A 16,625-nucleotide genomic window follows, 5' to 3' on the forward strand; every position below is an offset into this window, starting at 1 on the left:
CTCCCGTGCCCCCTCCGCCATGTATCCACAGAGGAGGGAAGAGAAGGTCTCCCATTTCATCTGCAAGGGTGATTCCAGAGCCTGCCATTCCCTCCCAGTGAGGGATCAAGAACAGTCTGTGTTCGTGCCGTCACTGAAATCAGCTTCCCCGCCTCCCACGTTCCCCTGTCCCGCTCAGGCAGCCCTGGGCAGAGTAAGTCAGTGCTGGGCCAAGGCCTTGAAGAGCGCTAGCGAGGCGTCCCGTGATTGGCCGCCCCCAGGCCACGCCTGGCTCTGTCGCCCTCACACTGAACGAGGGAAGGGGCCTCCACTTTAGAAAAACCTGAGTGGGTTGGGGGCCGCCTCCCACACGGGCGTCTGGTGGGGGGCAGGTGGCGGCCTAGATTCGTCTAACCCGCCCGCGGGCCTGTCTTGGTTCACAGAGAACAGAAGTGCGAGGCCGTGGGGAAGTTCACCAAAGCCATGGACGACGGCGTCAAGGAGCTGCTGACCGTGGGACAAGAGCACTGGAAGCGCTGCACAGGACGTAGGTCCCGCTCTCGGCCTTTATTGGCCCTCGTTTGTTGTCATTATTGTCTGTGGGTGCCCATCTGTGCATTCGTGGGCCCGAGGAAAAAGGAAGCCACCTGTTGTGCTGGAGACCTGAACACGAGCGTCTCCTCGGCCCCCACGAGCCACAGGAGCCTGCCTGTTATTAGAGGAAACCAACAGCGCCTCTCCTCTGGTGGCTATGAGGCCAGGGGAGATGCTGCGGCACGCGGTGACCTTGTGGGTAGAAGCATGAGCCTAAAATGAGAGCAGTGGGCCTCTGGGGGGGGGGGGGGGGTCTTAGGCACCACTGCTCCTTGAGAGCAGGCCTCAGCTTTGGCACAGAGCCTAGAGCATGGCTGCTGAGGAGCGGATATTTGTTCACTGTGACTCATTACATGGGCATCAATTTCCATAGCATTTACTGAGAATGCCCAGAATGACATACGGACTTTAGTGGATGGAGATTCAGAGTTAGAGATGGGACGTCCCAGGTTCAAATCTAGCCTCAGACATTTGCTAGTTTTGTTACGCTGGGCAAGTCATTTAACCTCGATTACCTAACCCTTACTTCTCTTCTGCCTTGGAAACCATACATAGCCCTTTGGGGGGGGGGGGTCTTTTCTTATTAATTATAAAGATATTTTATTTTACCAATTACTTGAAATAACAAATTTCCACAAAAAATTAGCAAAGTTATATGATGCAAATTGTCTCCTTCCTTCCCTTCCCCATCCTGGAAATTAGCAAGCAATTCGATCTGGGTTATACATGTGTTATCACCAATACAAAGGATTTCTAAGATACAAAGGGTGTTTATTATTATTATTACTACTTACTCTAACTTTGGACAGTATGATGAATAGACAGTTTGGAATTTGAATGCCCTTCTAAAGAGTTGTTGTTTCATTGCATACTCTTTTTTTCCTCCCTTTTAATTTACCAACAAAACACTGAAGGAAAAAGAATTGCCGAAACTGCCTGTTTGCCAAATACCCTGAAAAACTTTTTAGCCTTCTTTGAGATGTGGTACCAGAATTATAGTACAGCGAAAGCAGGTGCTCATTAGAGTAAGCCTTACACATTTAAAATTCTGAACCATCAAAGCAATATGTAATGATGTTTATGATGTGGATTCTTAGTATCTATCATGACTGAGCCCGCTCTGCCAAAATTTGATTAATCAGAATATTTCATCCTCCAACCTTTACTTGGGAAACTAGGAGTTTTTTAGTTAGCTTTTGTATTTCCATCCATGGGAAATAGTTTACTTTACCTCATAGATTTCTTTTTATTTTTTTAAACCAGGTGATTTTTGATATATGTACACAATGTACTTTCCACTCTAAAACATCATGGATGTGCTTGACTATTTCTAGAAATCACCTGAAAAGTTACTGCTTCTACTAATACTAATCATATTCACTAGCATTTATATAGCACCTACTGTGTGTCACATACTTTGAGGAGTCTGAGCACCATTCTGGAAGAAGCTTTTAGAAATCCACAACTAGAGAGGCAGAATGTCCCTTCTTGCCCCAGGAGAGGAAATGGACCCCAGAGGGGAAGGTCAGCAAGAAACTAAGCAGCTCTGATAATAATGACCATGTAGATTAATATAAGTCACCCCTAGAGAAGGGCCCCACCAAGGGGATCCATGGCAGCCACACATTCCCTCGGTCCCCTTAGAGGAACATTGACCATTCTCCCCAATATCTAGGCCAACCTATTGACACAAATCTCTTAAGGCTTGATAATAAAACTGGAAATGCAGTTTCAGCACAGCAGGCTGATACTACTAATTTCTAGAGTAATACAGCTAATATAAGCATCATTTTATATCCTTCTGACAACACACAAAGACACATTGCAATGGAATACTGGTTGTATTCTTAACCAGAAGAGCATATTGATCATTTGTTTACATTGCTATTCAACACAAGATCAAATTGGGTCAGCTTTGTCTTTTTTTTTTTTAAATGAAAAACAAAAGATTGTTTGGAGATGGGTGGCAGGTTCCCAAACTGATATGAATCAGAGAAGCATCAAAAAAATAAAAATTAAGTATGGAATAAGTTATAGATTAATCAACAAATTAGAGGTTAATAAGCCCCCAACCCCATTTTTCACCTTCCTTTTGTGTGTTGTCTTCCCCCATTAGATTATATGTTCCTTGAGGGCAAGAGCTATCTTTTATTTCTCATTTGTATTCTCAGCTCTTAGCACAGTGCCTGACACATAGTAGCTACTTATGAAATATTTATTGACCAACTGACTGAGGGATAAACCTTTTGTAAAAATAGAAGCAAAATTGGGTTGTGTGTTGTTTTTTTTTAAACCCTTACTTTCCGTCTTGGAGTCAATACTGTGTATTGGCTCCAAGGCAGAAGAGTGGTAAGGGCTGGGCAATGGGGGCTAAGTGACTTGCGCAGGGTCACACAGCTGGGAAGTGTCTGAGGCCAGATTTGAACCTAGGACCTCCCGTCTCTAGGCTTGGCTCTCGAGCCACTGAGCTACCCAGCTGCCCCCTGGGTTGTTTTTTTTAAACATTGAAAAAGGTGTAACATTGCATTTATAATTCATATCCTGCTTTTTCAAGGCACTTTCAAACAGTAACATTTTATCAGAAAAAAATCACTTACGATTTGCTGACAAGCCAGCTGCCCCTGCCTCAGGGACATCTGTCAGAAGTAATGATAGCTTTGTTTTAGTCCCATGGCCAAGAGAATCTGATGATGTACCCCAAATACAGAAACTATACGTGAAAAGCCATGTCAGCAAGAGTCGAATCTAAAAAAAATAATAGTAATCCATGCTTTGGGTTGTAATGAATAACTCTTATAGACAAAAGAAAATATTTTTCCAAAAAAAATAAGAATATGTGGCCATGCTCACCACTCTGTACTATAAAAGCATATCCTGTGAGACAGGCATTACATGGAGCCTTCATTTTATAGATGAGGAAACTCGGGCTCAGAGGGATTGATTGTCCTGGCTAAGGGGTTACATAGCTGATGGGAAGTCATAGGGAGCTTGCTGCTCCCCAGGATTCAGTTTCCCTCTCAATTCGCTCACCCCTAAAATAAATCCAGAAACAAAAAGACTGTGGTTCCCCCAGCAAAGCCTTCAGGTAGTGATCTAAAGCCCACCTTGTGGATAGAGAACACCAGGAGGCAGAATGGTGCCCTCTGAGCTGCCGCTTCTCCTAGTATTCTGTCCAGTTGTGCTTTGCTCCTTCCTCCTCCTCAACCCAAGTGTCCCGAGAAGCTTGGTGCCTTTTAGGCTTGGAAAGCTTAGGGCTGCACTAAGACATTGGGGATGCCCTATAATCATTTATATGTGTGTGGGTTTGTATTTTACCCCCTACCATCCATCTTTGAATCAATACTGCGTAGGCAGAAGAATGATAAAGGCTATGCACTGGGGGGTTAAGTGACTCACCCAGCTAGGAAATGTCTGAGGCCAGATTTGAACCCAGCATCTCCCTTCTCTAGGCCTGTCTCTATATACTGAGCTACCTTGCTTCCCCCTATTATTAAGTATTAATATGAACTTTTCAAATGTAAAGAGTATTTTTCTTCCTTAAGGCCAAAGATAAATTGTGTAAGTATGCAGATGCATGGGGAAAGAATCTGTTATTTAGAAATTGTTTTGCACGAAGTTTAAAGAACTGCACATTTTTATGACTTTGGAATCATAATTGAGAGCAGGAAAACCCCTTGGAGATCACAGAATCCAGCTCCCTCACTTTACAAACAAAAAGTCAAGTCCCAAAGAGGTCCTTTATTCATGAGTTTCATGCTGCAAGAGACCTTAGAGGCCTCCCTCTAACTGAGACCCTGAAGATCAAGTGGTTACACAGCTAACACATGTCAGAGGCAGGATTTGACAAAGGTCTTGCAGCCTCTGAGTCCAGCGACTGAGGGTGTGAACCACTCCTTGAGGTGGCCTATTCAAGGTCTCACAACTAGGGGCTGAGAGTGGTGATGCAGTGATCCTAACAAATTAGAAAAGATATTTGATGTGATTTGTAAATTCTAATGTTGTATGCAAACTCTTGCATCTATTTCTGTTCAGTGCTTTTCTACCTAACCACATGGCTTGGTACTCCATGATGCATTCCTTGTACCTTCACAGCAATTGATCTGACATACAATGGCAATATTAAAATACAAATGCCGACCCATACTTTTTTTTTCTAATAAGTAAATGTAATAGTGAAAGAATGAGAAAATTCTTAAACCAGAGAATAAAGGGAAACCAATAAAGATGCAAGGGATGTGTTGGCTGACAAGTGGCTGGGATGAATGAAGATCAGAATTGGAATCACTTTTTTATTTTTCTCAGATTAACTAATTGCTAATTCTTTTCTTTTCTTAGCATTGCCCAAGGAATATCAGAAGATAGGAAAAGCTTTGCAGTGTTTAGCAACTGTATTCAGTTCAAGTGGCTACCAAGGTACATCTTTACTCTATTTGTGTGTAGACTGAGAGACGCTTGGGATCAAGAAATCTGAGTTGGGTGGGACTCTGACCATCATCTAGTCAACTGTTCTCTCACCCTCCTCCTTGTTTCCAGTACAACTGATTCTACTCTTGTCCCTCAAAACTCAGTCCCTCATGTCTGTCCACCCCCGCAGTCCCGTCTGCTTCGCAGGCTTCCACCTGGGGAGCCCTTTTTGAGTGAAGTATTGACAGGGCTGCTGTCTTCCATGGGCAGGCATAGGCAGAGGAGCTACCCCCTCCCCTCTGGTCACCCCATTGCTATGACAGGTGTGGGTTCTGGGTTCCAGGAGAGGGACCTTGATTAAAGCGCGGCTCCTTCACTGGGGTAGTCTGTGGACCAGCATCTCCCAGGCGCCTTCGGTTGCTTTCCCAAAGCATAGCCCCTCAGTTATAGAACTTCCCTCAGGTTCTGGAAGTCTCATCTATGCACATTGTGATGACCAGCACTTAACGCGCTGAGGTGGTCGCAGGAGGAGTCTTTGAGAATATCCACACCCTTTTACCTGGAGTTGTATGAAAATGAGAGACCTTGAGAATGGGGGTGAGGAGAGATTGGAGAGAAGAGGCAAGTTCGAGGAGGGATAGCATTGGTGTTTCTCCTACAAATCCAGCCCTTTTGTGTTTTGTTGAATTTAGTCCATGACATTTGGCATGATGGACCACAACTGTAATCTTTGCTACTAAAGCAGACTCAGCTCAGCGGATCACTTGAGCTCTGAGCAAGAGAAGGAAGGAGACCCGGTCTCAAAAAAAGTCCTGGACCTCAACTGTGTCTTACCTTGAAACTATTAGAATAAAAATCTTTGCTCAAAAAATCCATAGTGGAAAAAGATTCCTTAAAGGAAAATATCCCAAGTACTGAGAACATGGCCTTATGTCTCTCTCTTTCCTGTTCATCCTTCTGTCCATCTTGATCCACAAGTAGAAATCTCATCTGAATTGTTGAAACCAAGTATCATTTGATTGGAGCTAATAGTGCCTCATCTCTTACTGTGTTGTTCATTTTGTCCCTTCTTGTTTTATGCTGCAGAGCAGACCTGTTTTTCTTTACCGATGATTTTATCAGGGTGGTGAGCTCTGAATGAGGGCTATCTTTTCCCCCATGCACATTGTCACCTTCTCTGCAATGCAGACACCTAGAGAATTGCCAGGCTGCTGAGAGAAGTGGGGTGACTTGCCAGGTCCCATAACCAGTGGTGATTGAGGTGGAAGTGAACCAGGTCTTCCTAACTCCTGGGTCAGCTCTTTAGCCAATATCCATGCAGCCTCTCATACAACAGAAAGATGCTAAAAATTGATCTGTTTAAATATATCAGTACCCAAAATAAATAATAGACTGGAATTTTCTCTCTGTTGCCCAGCTCCATCCATTTCTAAACATTTAAAAAGTGATTCATAGAAACTACATAGTTGGGCTTTCAGATTCTAATTTCTACACATTAGGACCTACCAAAATTCATTTAAATTCCGCCATTGTTTTGTGCCCTCTGTGCCAGGCTCTGAGGTTGAGACAGCTGCCTGTGGCCGGAAGAGCGCTGGGTTTCAGACTTGGGTGACTTGGGATTGTGTCCTGATTTTGCCTTACCACCTGTTTGATGTTGGACCTCTTTCCTCATCTAGAAAATGAAAGTGTTGGATTAGATCAGGGAATGTATGTTGGGGATGGGGATGATGAAAGGAGCCAGAGATGCCGCTTTTAGGAAGTGATGTCGATGGAGAAGTCATGGAAAAAAAACCCACAGGAAAGGACTTTGTTTATCTCCAGTGATAAGGTGGCCTGATGGGCTCACCTGACTTTAATTGGCAGTTAGCACATTGCTGTGGGACCTAACAAAGCGGAAATCTAATTATACCTACCCATCCTGTCTCCAAATGCCTGGCCTACTTGCTGTTCTGCAGACTCAGCACTTCTTTGCCTTTGGCCCAGGGGGAATGTGTGGTGCTTGTTCTGCTCATGCTCCTCACCTGTTCCTCTTAGGCTCTCTCACTGGACATTTGCCCTCCTTGGCCCTTCTCTAGCTCTTCTTTATCCTTAGCTCTTCCGGGCCTTCCCTGTCCTCGGCTCCTTCCTCAAACCGGCCCTCCTCCACATGGCCACCGTCTTAGCCAGGGGCATGCCTGACTAGATCTAGTTACTTACCCATCTGCCCATGCTGCTTCCCACATCTAATCAAATGAAATGTAATGAAGATCGTTGAAGTTATACACAGGGGTTCCAAAAAGATGCCCTTCCTACGCTAGAAACGAGGGTGAAAATTGTGAAGCGGATGATTTGTCTCATCGGTGTAAGCTGCAAGATGGGGCTCAGTGGCCTACCACAAAAGATGGTGGCGTCCAGCTCGCTAGGAGGCTTCAAATAGAATTTGGGTCGTCACTTTTCAGGATTATGCTCAGCTCAAGAACATGGTGCTTCAAGAATAGCTGGGGCCAGGAGCCCTCTGAGATTCCTTCCCACTCCCAGGCTCAGGATGGCGCAGGATTGATAGGATTGAATGAATAAATGGGGGAAAGCGTTTATCCAGTGCTGAGCCATGGGGCAAAAATAAAACTGCTCAACCGTCTGGCCCTGAGCGCGATGCAATCCAGGGATGACACCCCGAGGAAGGACGGAGCGGTGAGCAATCCAGCTAGAGAGGCCATCCAGTGCATGGTGGCAGCTGGAGGTGGAAGTGAGTGAGGATAGGGAGGTTGAACCTGAGAGAGAAGGGAAAGGTCCTTGGATGGGGACAAGGTGCGTATAGGAAGAGTAGACAAGTGGCGAGCAGACCGGCTAAAAGATGGAGACTGGAGAGAAGGGGACGCCTAGTGCTGCTAACGTGCTCACCGACAGAATGCTGTCCTGAAGCATCAGAGCCAACTTCATTCCGGCATTGCGGTATCCTCACAGCTTCCATGGCCTACTGCCGTAAGGACTAACGAGTCCTTATTAAATATCTAAAATGTTGTGGCCCTGTGTTGTATGTGTGCATTATATAATTTAGCACAAAAGTCTTTTTAATAAGAGACTCATTCCCATTCTAATAGTCTCCTCCCTTTCTGCGCCAGATGGAAGGGGCCCACATCAAATACTTTTCTGCCCATTCTCTTAAAATTATCTATGCAAATGTTAACACAATCTTAACCACAGAGCTTAAAATACTTTATTTTCTCCAAGTTCTGTTTCTTTTAGCTCCTATGTACCATTGAAATAAATGCAATTGTGTTTTTCAGGTGAAACAGACCTCAATGATGCAATAACAGAAGCAGGAAAAACTTATGAAGAAATTGCTAATCTTGTGGCAGAGCAGGTTTGTGTGTGTCTGATTCTGATTTTCTTTTCAAGTGGGAAAGAAGTCACAAGACATGCTTCCTTGGTGTTTGGCTACTCATCCAAATGGTTTTTCTGAAAACCAAAAGCAAAAAGTTAACTTTTAGAAATCAATTTTTTTTTAATGATTTGCTGATTTTCTTCCTTTTTTTTTTAAACCATTAACCTTCCATCTTGGAATTACTACTGTGTATTGGTTCCAGGGAAGAGAATGGTATGGGCTAGGAAATGGGGGTTAAATGACTTGCCCAGGGTCACATAGCTGTCACATATCCAAGTCCAGATTTTAACCCAGACCTCCCATCTCTAGGCCTGGCTCTCACTCCACTGAGATACCTTGCTGCCCCAGGCTTACTGATTTTCAAGGAATAAATAACACCATGCTATTCCTATTTCATGTAACAATCTAAAACATTGATTGTGGTGCTGCAGTCCTAAATCTGAGTTAAAGGACAGAGATAATTTTCATTAAAAAATTCCTTCCACTAACAAGAATTTATGTAAACTCATTTTATATTACTTAATCTGCAGTAGCTATAGTTTCTGTGTTTTGAAGAAAAGAATCCTTTAAAGGAACCTATCTCCAAGTTTACCACTTTTTCAGCCTTAGTTTTTACTTTCTAAGTCCACAGAAGTAATTTCAGATGACTTAGCAAAATGGCAAGTAGTTTTATAAGTATTAAAATGCATTTGGCTTCCCCTGACATGGACAGTAACTTTCTGTTAATTTTTGTTTGTTTGTTTTTAAGTTAAGTTAACTTACTTATTGTTCTAATTTAGTCATTTTCAGTTGTGTTCAATGTTTTGGAACTCCATTTGAGGTTTTTGTGACAAAGATATTGGAGTGGTTTTTTATTTCCTTATCCAGCTCATTTTTCAGATAAGGTAAACTAAAGTAAACAGCATTCCATGGCTTTCCCTGAATCGCACAGCTATGTCTGAGGCCAGATTTGAACTCAGGATAATCAGTCTTCATGACTCTAGGCCTGGTACTCTAATGACTGTGCCACCCAGCTCCCCTAGTTTTCCCAAGTAGGAGTAAATAATTCTTTTAAAAATAAAATGGGAGGCAGGGAGTTGGCTCCAGCCAGGCCTAGAGACAAGAGGAACTTGGTTCACATTTAATTTCAGACATTTCCTAGCTGTGTGACTCTGGACAAGTCACTTAATCCCCATTGCCTAGCCCTTACCATTCTTCTGCCTTAGAACCATATGGTAAGGTAAGGTTTTTTTTAAGTATATCTGAAAAATGCTACTGCAAACAAAACAATTGCAGAAAATATTATCAAATCCAAAAGATGATTTCAATAGTTTCAAGATGTAGTTTGTGGCCGCAGAGATGGCATAATGGATAGGATGGTGGCCCTGGAGTCAAGAACTCAAATCTGGCCTCAACACTGGGCAAGTCACTTTTTAAAAAATGTTTACCTCAGTCTTCTTATCTATTAAATAGGATAATAACAATAGGACCCACCTCCTAGGGTTGTTGGCAGGATAAAACGGGCAATATTTGTAAAGCATGGTGCTTGGTATGTAAATACTTGTTTCCTTCCTTCCTTTTTAAAGTATTAATCCAGCGATTATCCACATTCCTCTGAAGATACATATCTAGGACTCAATAAGCCATTTATCTTTTTCATTACCTGTTCTTTTTGTGTCACTCTAAAACTGCTCATTTTAAAAGGCTACTTTTAGAGGTTTTATCTTTAACTTTGCAAAATGTCTGTGAAAATATTTTTGTTTCAGTTATTCTTATTTTTTTTAAAACCCTTATCTTCCTTTTTAGACTCTATACTGTGTATTAATTACAAGACAAAAAAAAGGGTAAGGGCTAGACAATGGGGGTTAAGGGACTTGCCCAGGGTCAAACAGTTGGGAAGTGTCTGAGGCCAGATTTGAACCTAGGACCTCCCATCTCTGGGTCTGGCTCTCCATCCACTGAGCCCAGCTGCCCCCAGTTACTTTCTTAATGAAACTAGTTGAAGATTTAAAATATAATATTTCTGACTTAATAGTATTATAGGCTATGAGCTTTTTAAAAAAAAAGACTTTTTCCTTATTTGTCAGTAATCACCACTCTATCTACTTTAGCCAAAGAAAGATCTCCATTTCCTGATGGAATGTAATCACGAATACAAAGGATTCCTTGGCTGCTTCCCTGACATCATTGGTGCTCACAAGGTATTTTGGCATCCTTAAGTGCCTCAGAGACAAGGGGTCAAACTGGGCGGTGCTGCCTCTGGCCTATTGGGGGGGAAGGGGGGGCACTTTTCTGTCTTCACACAAGTGCTGTTTAGGGGGCTGGAATGGACCACTGGTGAACAGGCCTTTCCCAGAATGCCCAAGACAGGGACCCTCCATTTCTCCAACTTGAGTTGGGAGCCTCCTTCTCGCCTCTCCCTTAGAGGGCTGCAGTGGCCCCGGGGCACAGGGCTGGGGGTAGTGCCTGACTTCCTGTTGTCCCTGATCCACGCTGGCATGCTCCTCTTGGTTCCTGATGACCTTCCTAGCAGGGCCGATGCCTCGATGCTGCGGCCCACCAGCCAGGCCCTCTTCCTGCCGGTCAGTTTCCTGTCTCCACACCTTTGCCCAGACTTCTAATGTTCGTTCCTTGCTTATTCCTTCTTCGAAGAATCTGACTCCCTACCGTCTTCATTCTTCCTCCTCCATGTCCGCACTCCTTGAGTTTCTTCCTGGCCCCTGGCTGAGCCTGCCTGTTTTAGTCTCCGGGGTCGGTGGGAGCATTCTCGTTTTTAAAGTTTATCCGCCACATCCCAGCAGGCAGCCCTCACAAGACTTCCTCGCTCTCATTTGAGCGTAGGCCTCGGTCATTCAAATGGCATCAGCAAGGGAAGCCCCCTCCCCGGGAATGCCTCAAACATCTGTCAACCTTGTTATGCCCGGCTTTTATCAAGGATTTCTCTTCTGAGCTTATTACGTCGGCTTTCTCTGAGCCGCGGAGCGTCCCACCACCGTCTCCTCCTGGCTGCTTTTGTTCATGTTCTCTGCCCAGGCGCCCGAGCGCCAGGATGGCGGCTCTCTGAGCCTGCCCCCAGGGGGCAGCCTCGGCCATAACTGCCGGCTTCACCTTCATTTTGTGCGCCAACAGACAGCCCTTGTTTTCTCAGCTCTGATGGAAAAAAGATAGAAAAAACCTTCCTAACAAACCTGTAATCAAATGCAGTCGCCTAATGTGCAGAATGAAACTGTTTTGGAACTGGTCAATAGGAAATTGTGTTTTACTTGACTCTTACGTGTTATAAGGATTTGGGGTGGAAAGGCCTGATTGTTGGAAAAAAAATAAAATTTAATTTAAAACATGAATCATTAAGTAGAACAAGTTCTCCCTTGGCGGTATCCAAAAAATAGATGTTTCCTTCTCCTTCGGTGCGTGGCCTCTGGGGTACGATGGAGCAGGGCCGTGTGAGGGCCACATCTCAGAAAGCGTGGGCTGGCCCCGCGCCCTGCCCCCCTGGGTCGGTGTCCTCCGCTAATGGGCCGCTTTTGTATTGGACAGGCGGCCATAGAAAAGGTGAAAGAAAGCGACAAGCTGGTGGCCACCAGTAAGATCACCCCCCAGGACAAGCAGAACATGGCGAAGCGCGTCGGCGTCATGTCATACGCACTCCAAGGTGAGCTGGGGGCCCGGCTCCCCCTCCCCCCGCAGGCCCTAGGCCCAAAGCAAGCCAGGCCTGGTTTTCCAGGAAGGTAAAGAATCGTTAGGGTGGTCTTTCCCGTGGGTAGTCAGAGCAACATAAGCATCACACATCCTAATGACTTACTTTAAAAATGCTGAAGCTAGGTGATGAGGTGGCTAGAATGCTGCCCCTAGAGTCAGAAAGACTCGTGTTCAAGGCCAGCCTCAGATGCTTCCTCGCCCGGTGACCCTGGGCAGGTCACTTCACCCTATTTGCCTCCATTTCCTCATCTGTAAACTGAGCTGGAGAGGGAGGTCGCCCCCCACGTCAGCCTCTGGGCCGAGAAAACTGCCATGGCATCACGACGAGCCAGACAGCCCTGAAAGCCCGTCACCGTAGCCGGGACGGAGGCCTCGCTCCCTCTCCCTGTGGGCTCACTCTCAGTAGCCGCGTCTCAGCTGCGCAGAGAGGAGCCAGACATTTTGTTCAAGAATATCCCTTGTTGAAACACTTTTAAAGTGTGATATAAGGGACGGTGAGGTCACACAGTGGCTAAGAACCAGGCCTGGCATCCAGAGGTCTTGGGTTCAAATACTTCCTTGCTGTGTGACCCTGGGCAAGTCACTTACCCCAGTGGCCTAGTCCTTGCCACTTTTCTGTCTCAGAATAGATCCTAGAACAGAAGGTAAGAGGTGGGTTTTTTTAATAAATAATATAAAATGTATTATAAAATGACACCCACCCCCACCCCCAGCGAGCCTCACCCAGGGGAAGCGTCCCCTTCAGCAGGTCGTGGCCTGACTGTGTGTTGGGTTTGGTTGCAGCGGAGATGAACCACTTTCACAGTAACCGGATCTACGACTACAACAGCGTCATCCGCCTGTATCTGGAGCAGCAGGTACAGTTTTATGAAACGGTGAGTTGGAGTCCTGCGCCCCCTGCAGGCGGCCCTGCTTGTCTGGCGGATGTTCTGCGGACTTGGGGTTCCTGACTGGAGTGGTTTTTATTCAGGTAAAAGGTGACGGTTTCAGAAATGGTCCCATCCCCAGCCCAGGGCCCGCCTCGCCTCAGAGAAGAGAAGGCGCAGCCAGCCTTCCCTGGCTCGGGCAGGCCCGGCGGGTCGGCTTGATCCCTTTTGAAAGTTCTCTCTGCTTCAGGGAACTCCTTGCACTTCCTTTCCAGAGCCAGTCACTGCCGTGACCTTGTCCACTCCGCAGCCATTTCGACATCTTGGCCCCCTGGGCAGCGCCCGTGTGCTGGGGGGGTGGGGGGGGGCACCGGGCCTGCTCAGCATTCTCAGCCCGCCGGCTGGCTGCGGGTCAGGGCAAACCCCGAGCTCCTGTTGAGGGGGACTCGCCCCGCTTTGGACAGTGTTTTGGTTATCCCTCCCAGCTTTCTCTCACTGGAGAACCAATCCTGGAGTCTTAAACCCTGCGCATAGCCCGTTCTGATCCCACCTGCACCCTCCTTGAAGGGCTCGCGAGCTCCTCGTGCCCCCGGGGCTGGCGCAGGGGGGGCGAGAGAGAAGGGGGGCCCCAGAAAACCAGGCAGCTCCTCTCCTGCACACACAGAATCCATGAGAAAGCTCCTAGTGAACAGCTCGGGCTTGTATATAAAGCAGACACATCCAGGAACATAATGAAAAGGGAAGCTTTTGTTCTAAATCCCCGAGCGAGATTAGGCAGAGGAGCTGCCCGGCGGCCCCTTTTTAATGCCATGGAAACAGCGGGGCGTCCCTGTCCTCCTGGGAAGGGGTCTGCCCTCTGCCCTCCGGAGACAGGAGAGCGCAGGCCACCATGGCCGAGCCGGGGCCCAGGCTCTTCTTCCCACCGAGTTTAACCAGAGCAAACAGCTCCGTGTCCCCCAGTGCGCTGCCTCAGCAAAGGCGGCCCTCTGGCGGCTCCTCCGTGTGTCCTTGTGAGGGGGCAGAGATTCTGAACCTCATGTGGGCCCTGGCCCTCGTGCAGCCCCATCACCAATGGACCTCTTTGCAAATGTTTTGAAATGCAGAAGATCATGGAGGAGACCTCATATTTAAATAGTTATCTGATTTTTATTTTTTAAACCCTTACCTTCTGTCTTGTAATCAATACGGTATATTGGCTCCAAGGCAGAAGAGTGGTAAGGACTAGACAATGGGGGTCAAGTGACTTGCCCAGGGTCACCCAGCTGGGAAGTGTCTGAGGCCAGATTTGAACCCAGGACTTCCTGTCTCCAGTGAGCCACCCAGCTGTCCCCAGAGAAGGTTTGGTATTTACAGGAATTTATGATATAAAACCAAAAAAGTATCCATAAAACAGCTTCTTGAAAAATAAGTTGTTTTTTTTAAGTTTGTTAATAACAAAAGGTATGAGACAGCTTCACCCCAGGAATTTAAGTAAGCAGCCATCTCCCTTTCTGGAATAAAGTTCCTAGATGTGGCACAAGCCACATTCCCTTATTGTGTACCTAGGAGTGGACATCAGTGGCACCTTGCACAGGGATCCCGTAGAAAGTCCTAGAAAGGGTGGTTCTTGTTACCCCCCAGTTTGCACGGTACAATGGTCGCTGCCCGTTTTACTGTTTGGGTTTGTTTGCAGAATCACTTTAACACACGTTACTCCATCAAATAGTTTTATGGCCCCGAGTTATACTAGGTGATAGACACCATTTTGACATTTTAGATCTCCCTTGGACACCTACAAAAGTGAAAATAAGCCCATAACCGCGTGAAAGTCCGTTTTCAACAAAGTTCAAAGGACAAATGTTCTTCAAAGGGAGGTCGTTTTAACATGTCAACTTTTCTTCCAGATTGCAGAAAAGCTGAGGCAGGCCCTCAGCCGCTTTCCGGTGATGTAGGGCAAAGCTAAAGGAACATGAAGAAAACTCCGAAGTGCTTCTTTCTGACTTGGGGCAATGCCATTTAAAGTTTGTTTTCTGTTCTTTTTCTTCTTTCACCATCCCCCCCCAAAAAAATCCAAAAAATAACTGAGTTGCAAAAAAAAAAACCACAAACCCACAAAATTAAGATGTTTACTTTATTAACCAGCCTAAATGCACCATTTATTCAAGGGTATCCCTTTTTTAGTTTATTTTTCATATCCATTATTTAAAAAAAAAAATTCTTATTTTTGGAAAGTACTTCAGATCGCTGGGATTTGTTAATGAAAAAATAAGTGTTTTTCCCATTGATTTTTATATAGATTCCTAATCTCTAAGTCACATAAAATCTTCTAGTTCTTACCCAATGTCAGATAATTACTAATTTCTTTAAAAACATGAAATATGCCAGAATAAAAAGATATATATGTTTGTATATTTTTATAACTCTACAGTCTTTGGGGGATTCCTGTTTACTATTTAGCAAAATCCACATACATTTCATTTACACATTTGAAACACAATAGCTTCTGTTTGGGGGTGGAGAGCAAGAGGGAGGTAAAAGGGGGCCCTGGGTTTTTTAGGTCTCTGTATGTTCTACATTTGTCACTGTTTACCTCTTTGAAAGGACTCCAAGCTCACAAAACATGTGACCAGAAGCACCCTTAGCTTCTTCCCCCTGCTGCTGTTTCCTCACCTGTCCACTATGTCCAAAGTCATTTCTAGGACACTGACCCGAGGCCAGTGAGGATCTGTGCATCCATGCATTGTTCCTCCCTTCGGATTGGCGTCAAAGGGCAACAAACACCAGGAATCACTGGGCGTCCTTTCCTGCTAGGGTGTCCCCTTCCCCCTCCCCAACCCACCCACCGAGGGGGCAGCCCAAGCCTCCTAGGGACGTGGGGCACTTGGGGGGGGACTGAGCCCTCCCGCCATTTGGTCCACCATCTCCTGGCTGAGACCAGATGCGGGGGATGGCACGGCCCCTCCAGGAGCGGGATCTATGTTGTGGCAGGAGAGAGGAAGGGGCCCGCCAGGTGATACACGTGAAGCTGGCGGGACGGACCCTGCTTCTCCGTGCTCTGTTAGGAGAAGGCCGCGGGCCTCCTCCCGGTGGCCGAGTCCTCTCCCTGTGCAGGCTGCCCCGTGTGGTCACTCAGCCAGACAGTGTCGGAGCCCAGCTTGCCGCAGCGAGCCAGGGGCTACTTTCTTAGCTCTGGGGGCTGCCTTACTTTCATTTTTCTGTACTAATGATTAGAGAAAAGAAAAAATAGGGGCTAGCATAAGATGAAACCAAAAAAAAAATCAACAAAATGAGGGTATGTGAGAACATCTACACTTCAGCATCAGGGGTTTTTGTTCATATTTTTATAAATAATTGTCCTCCCAAGCTTTCCTTTTATAAAATTCCATAGAGCCATGTTTATGATACAGCCATTTAATATATGTACAAATTGTAAAGAATGTGTATAAATGTTTTACACCAAATGTAAGAGCGTGTAGAAACAACTTATAAAATAAATTGTTAAAAAGTGTACAGTAAATTCTCAAAGCACTTTTTCAAAACAATTTCTCAGCTTTTGTATTTTTTTAATTCTAATTGCTGTTGGATGTGTGTTTCTAAAAATGAGGGGGTAGGATTTGTTTCCTTTGATTTACTAGGTTTGGGGTTTTTTTCCCATTGAGTTTTACTTTATTTTCAAGTGGAAAAACCTCCTTTCCCTATTCCCAATTGGGAGAGCACTACAAACTTGTTCCAAACAACAATTTCCCTTATTGACCATATCC

At 45.6% G+C, this 16,625-nt stretch overlaps 1 protein-coding gene across 6 annotated transcripts in view; it reads left to right on the forward strand.

Annotated features, from left to right (window-relative positions):
* SNX9 (sorting nexin 9) overlaps window positions 1-16,406 on the forward strand; it is a 113,077-nt gene extending 96,671 nt beyond the window's left edge. For all 6 annotated transcript variants that reach the window (XM_007484808.3, XM_007484806.3, XM_001381336.5 and 3 more), the window contains 7 exons: window positions 423-526; window positions 4,909-4,986; window positions 8,244-8,320; window positions 10,432-10,521; window positions 11,858-11,972; window positions 12,803-12,894; window positions 14,769-16,406. In XM_007484808.3, coding sequence (XP_007484870.1) covers window positions 423-526; window positions 4,909-4,986; window positions 8,244-8,320; window positions 10,432-10,521; window positions 11,858-11,972; window positions 12,803-12,894; window positions 14,769-14,816 — 604 coding nt within the window. In that variant the 3' untranslated portion in view covers window positions 14,817-16,406. The remainder of the gene's footprint in view (window positions 1-422; window positions 527-4,908; window positions 4,987-8,243; window positions 8,321-10,431; window positions 10,522-11,857; window positions 11,973-12,802; window positions 12,895-14,768) is intronic.
* The last annotated feature ends 219 nt before the right edge of the window (window positions 16,407-16,625 follow it).

This window comes from Monodelphis domestica, chromosome 2 (assembly GCF_027887165.1).
Source record: "Monodelphis domestica isolate mMonDom1 chromosome 2, mMonDom1.pri, whole genome shotgun sequence".
In the NCBI taxonomy this organism is placed as follows: Eukaryota; Metazoa; Chordata; class Mammalia; order Didelphimorphia; family Didelphidae; genus Monodelphis; species Monodelphis domestica.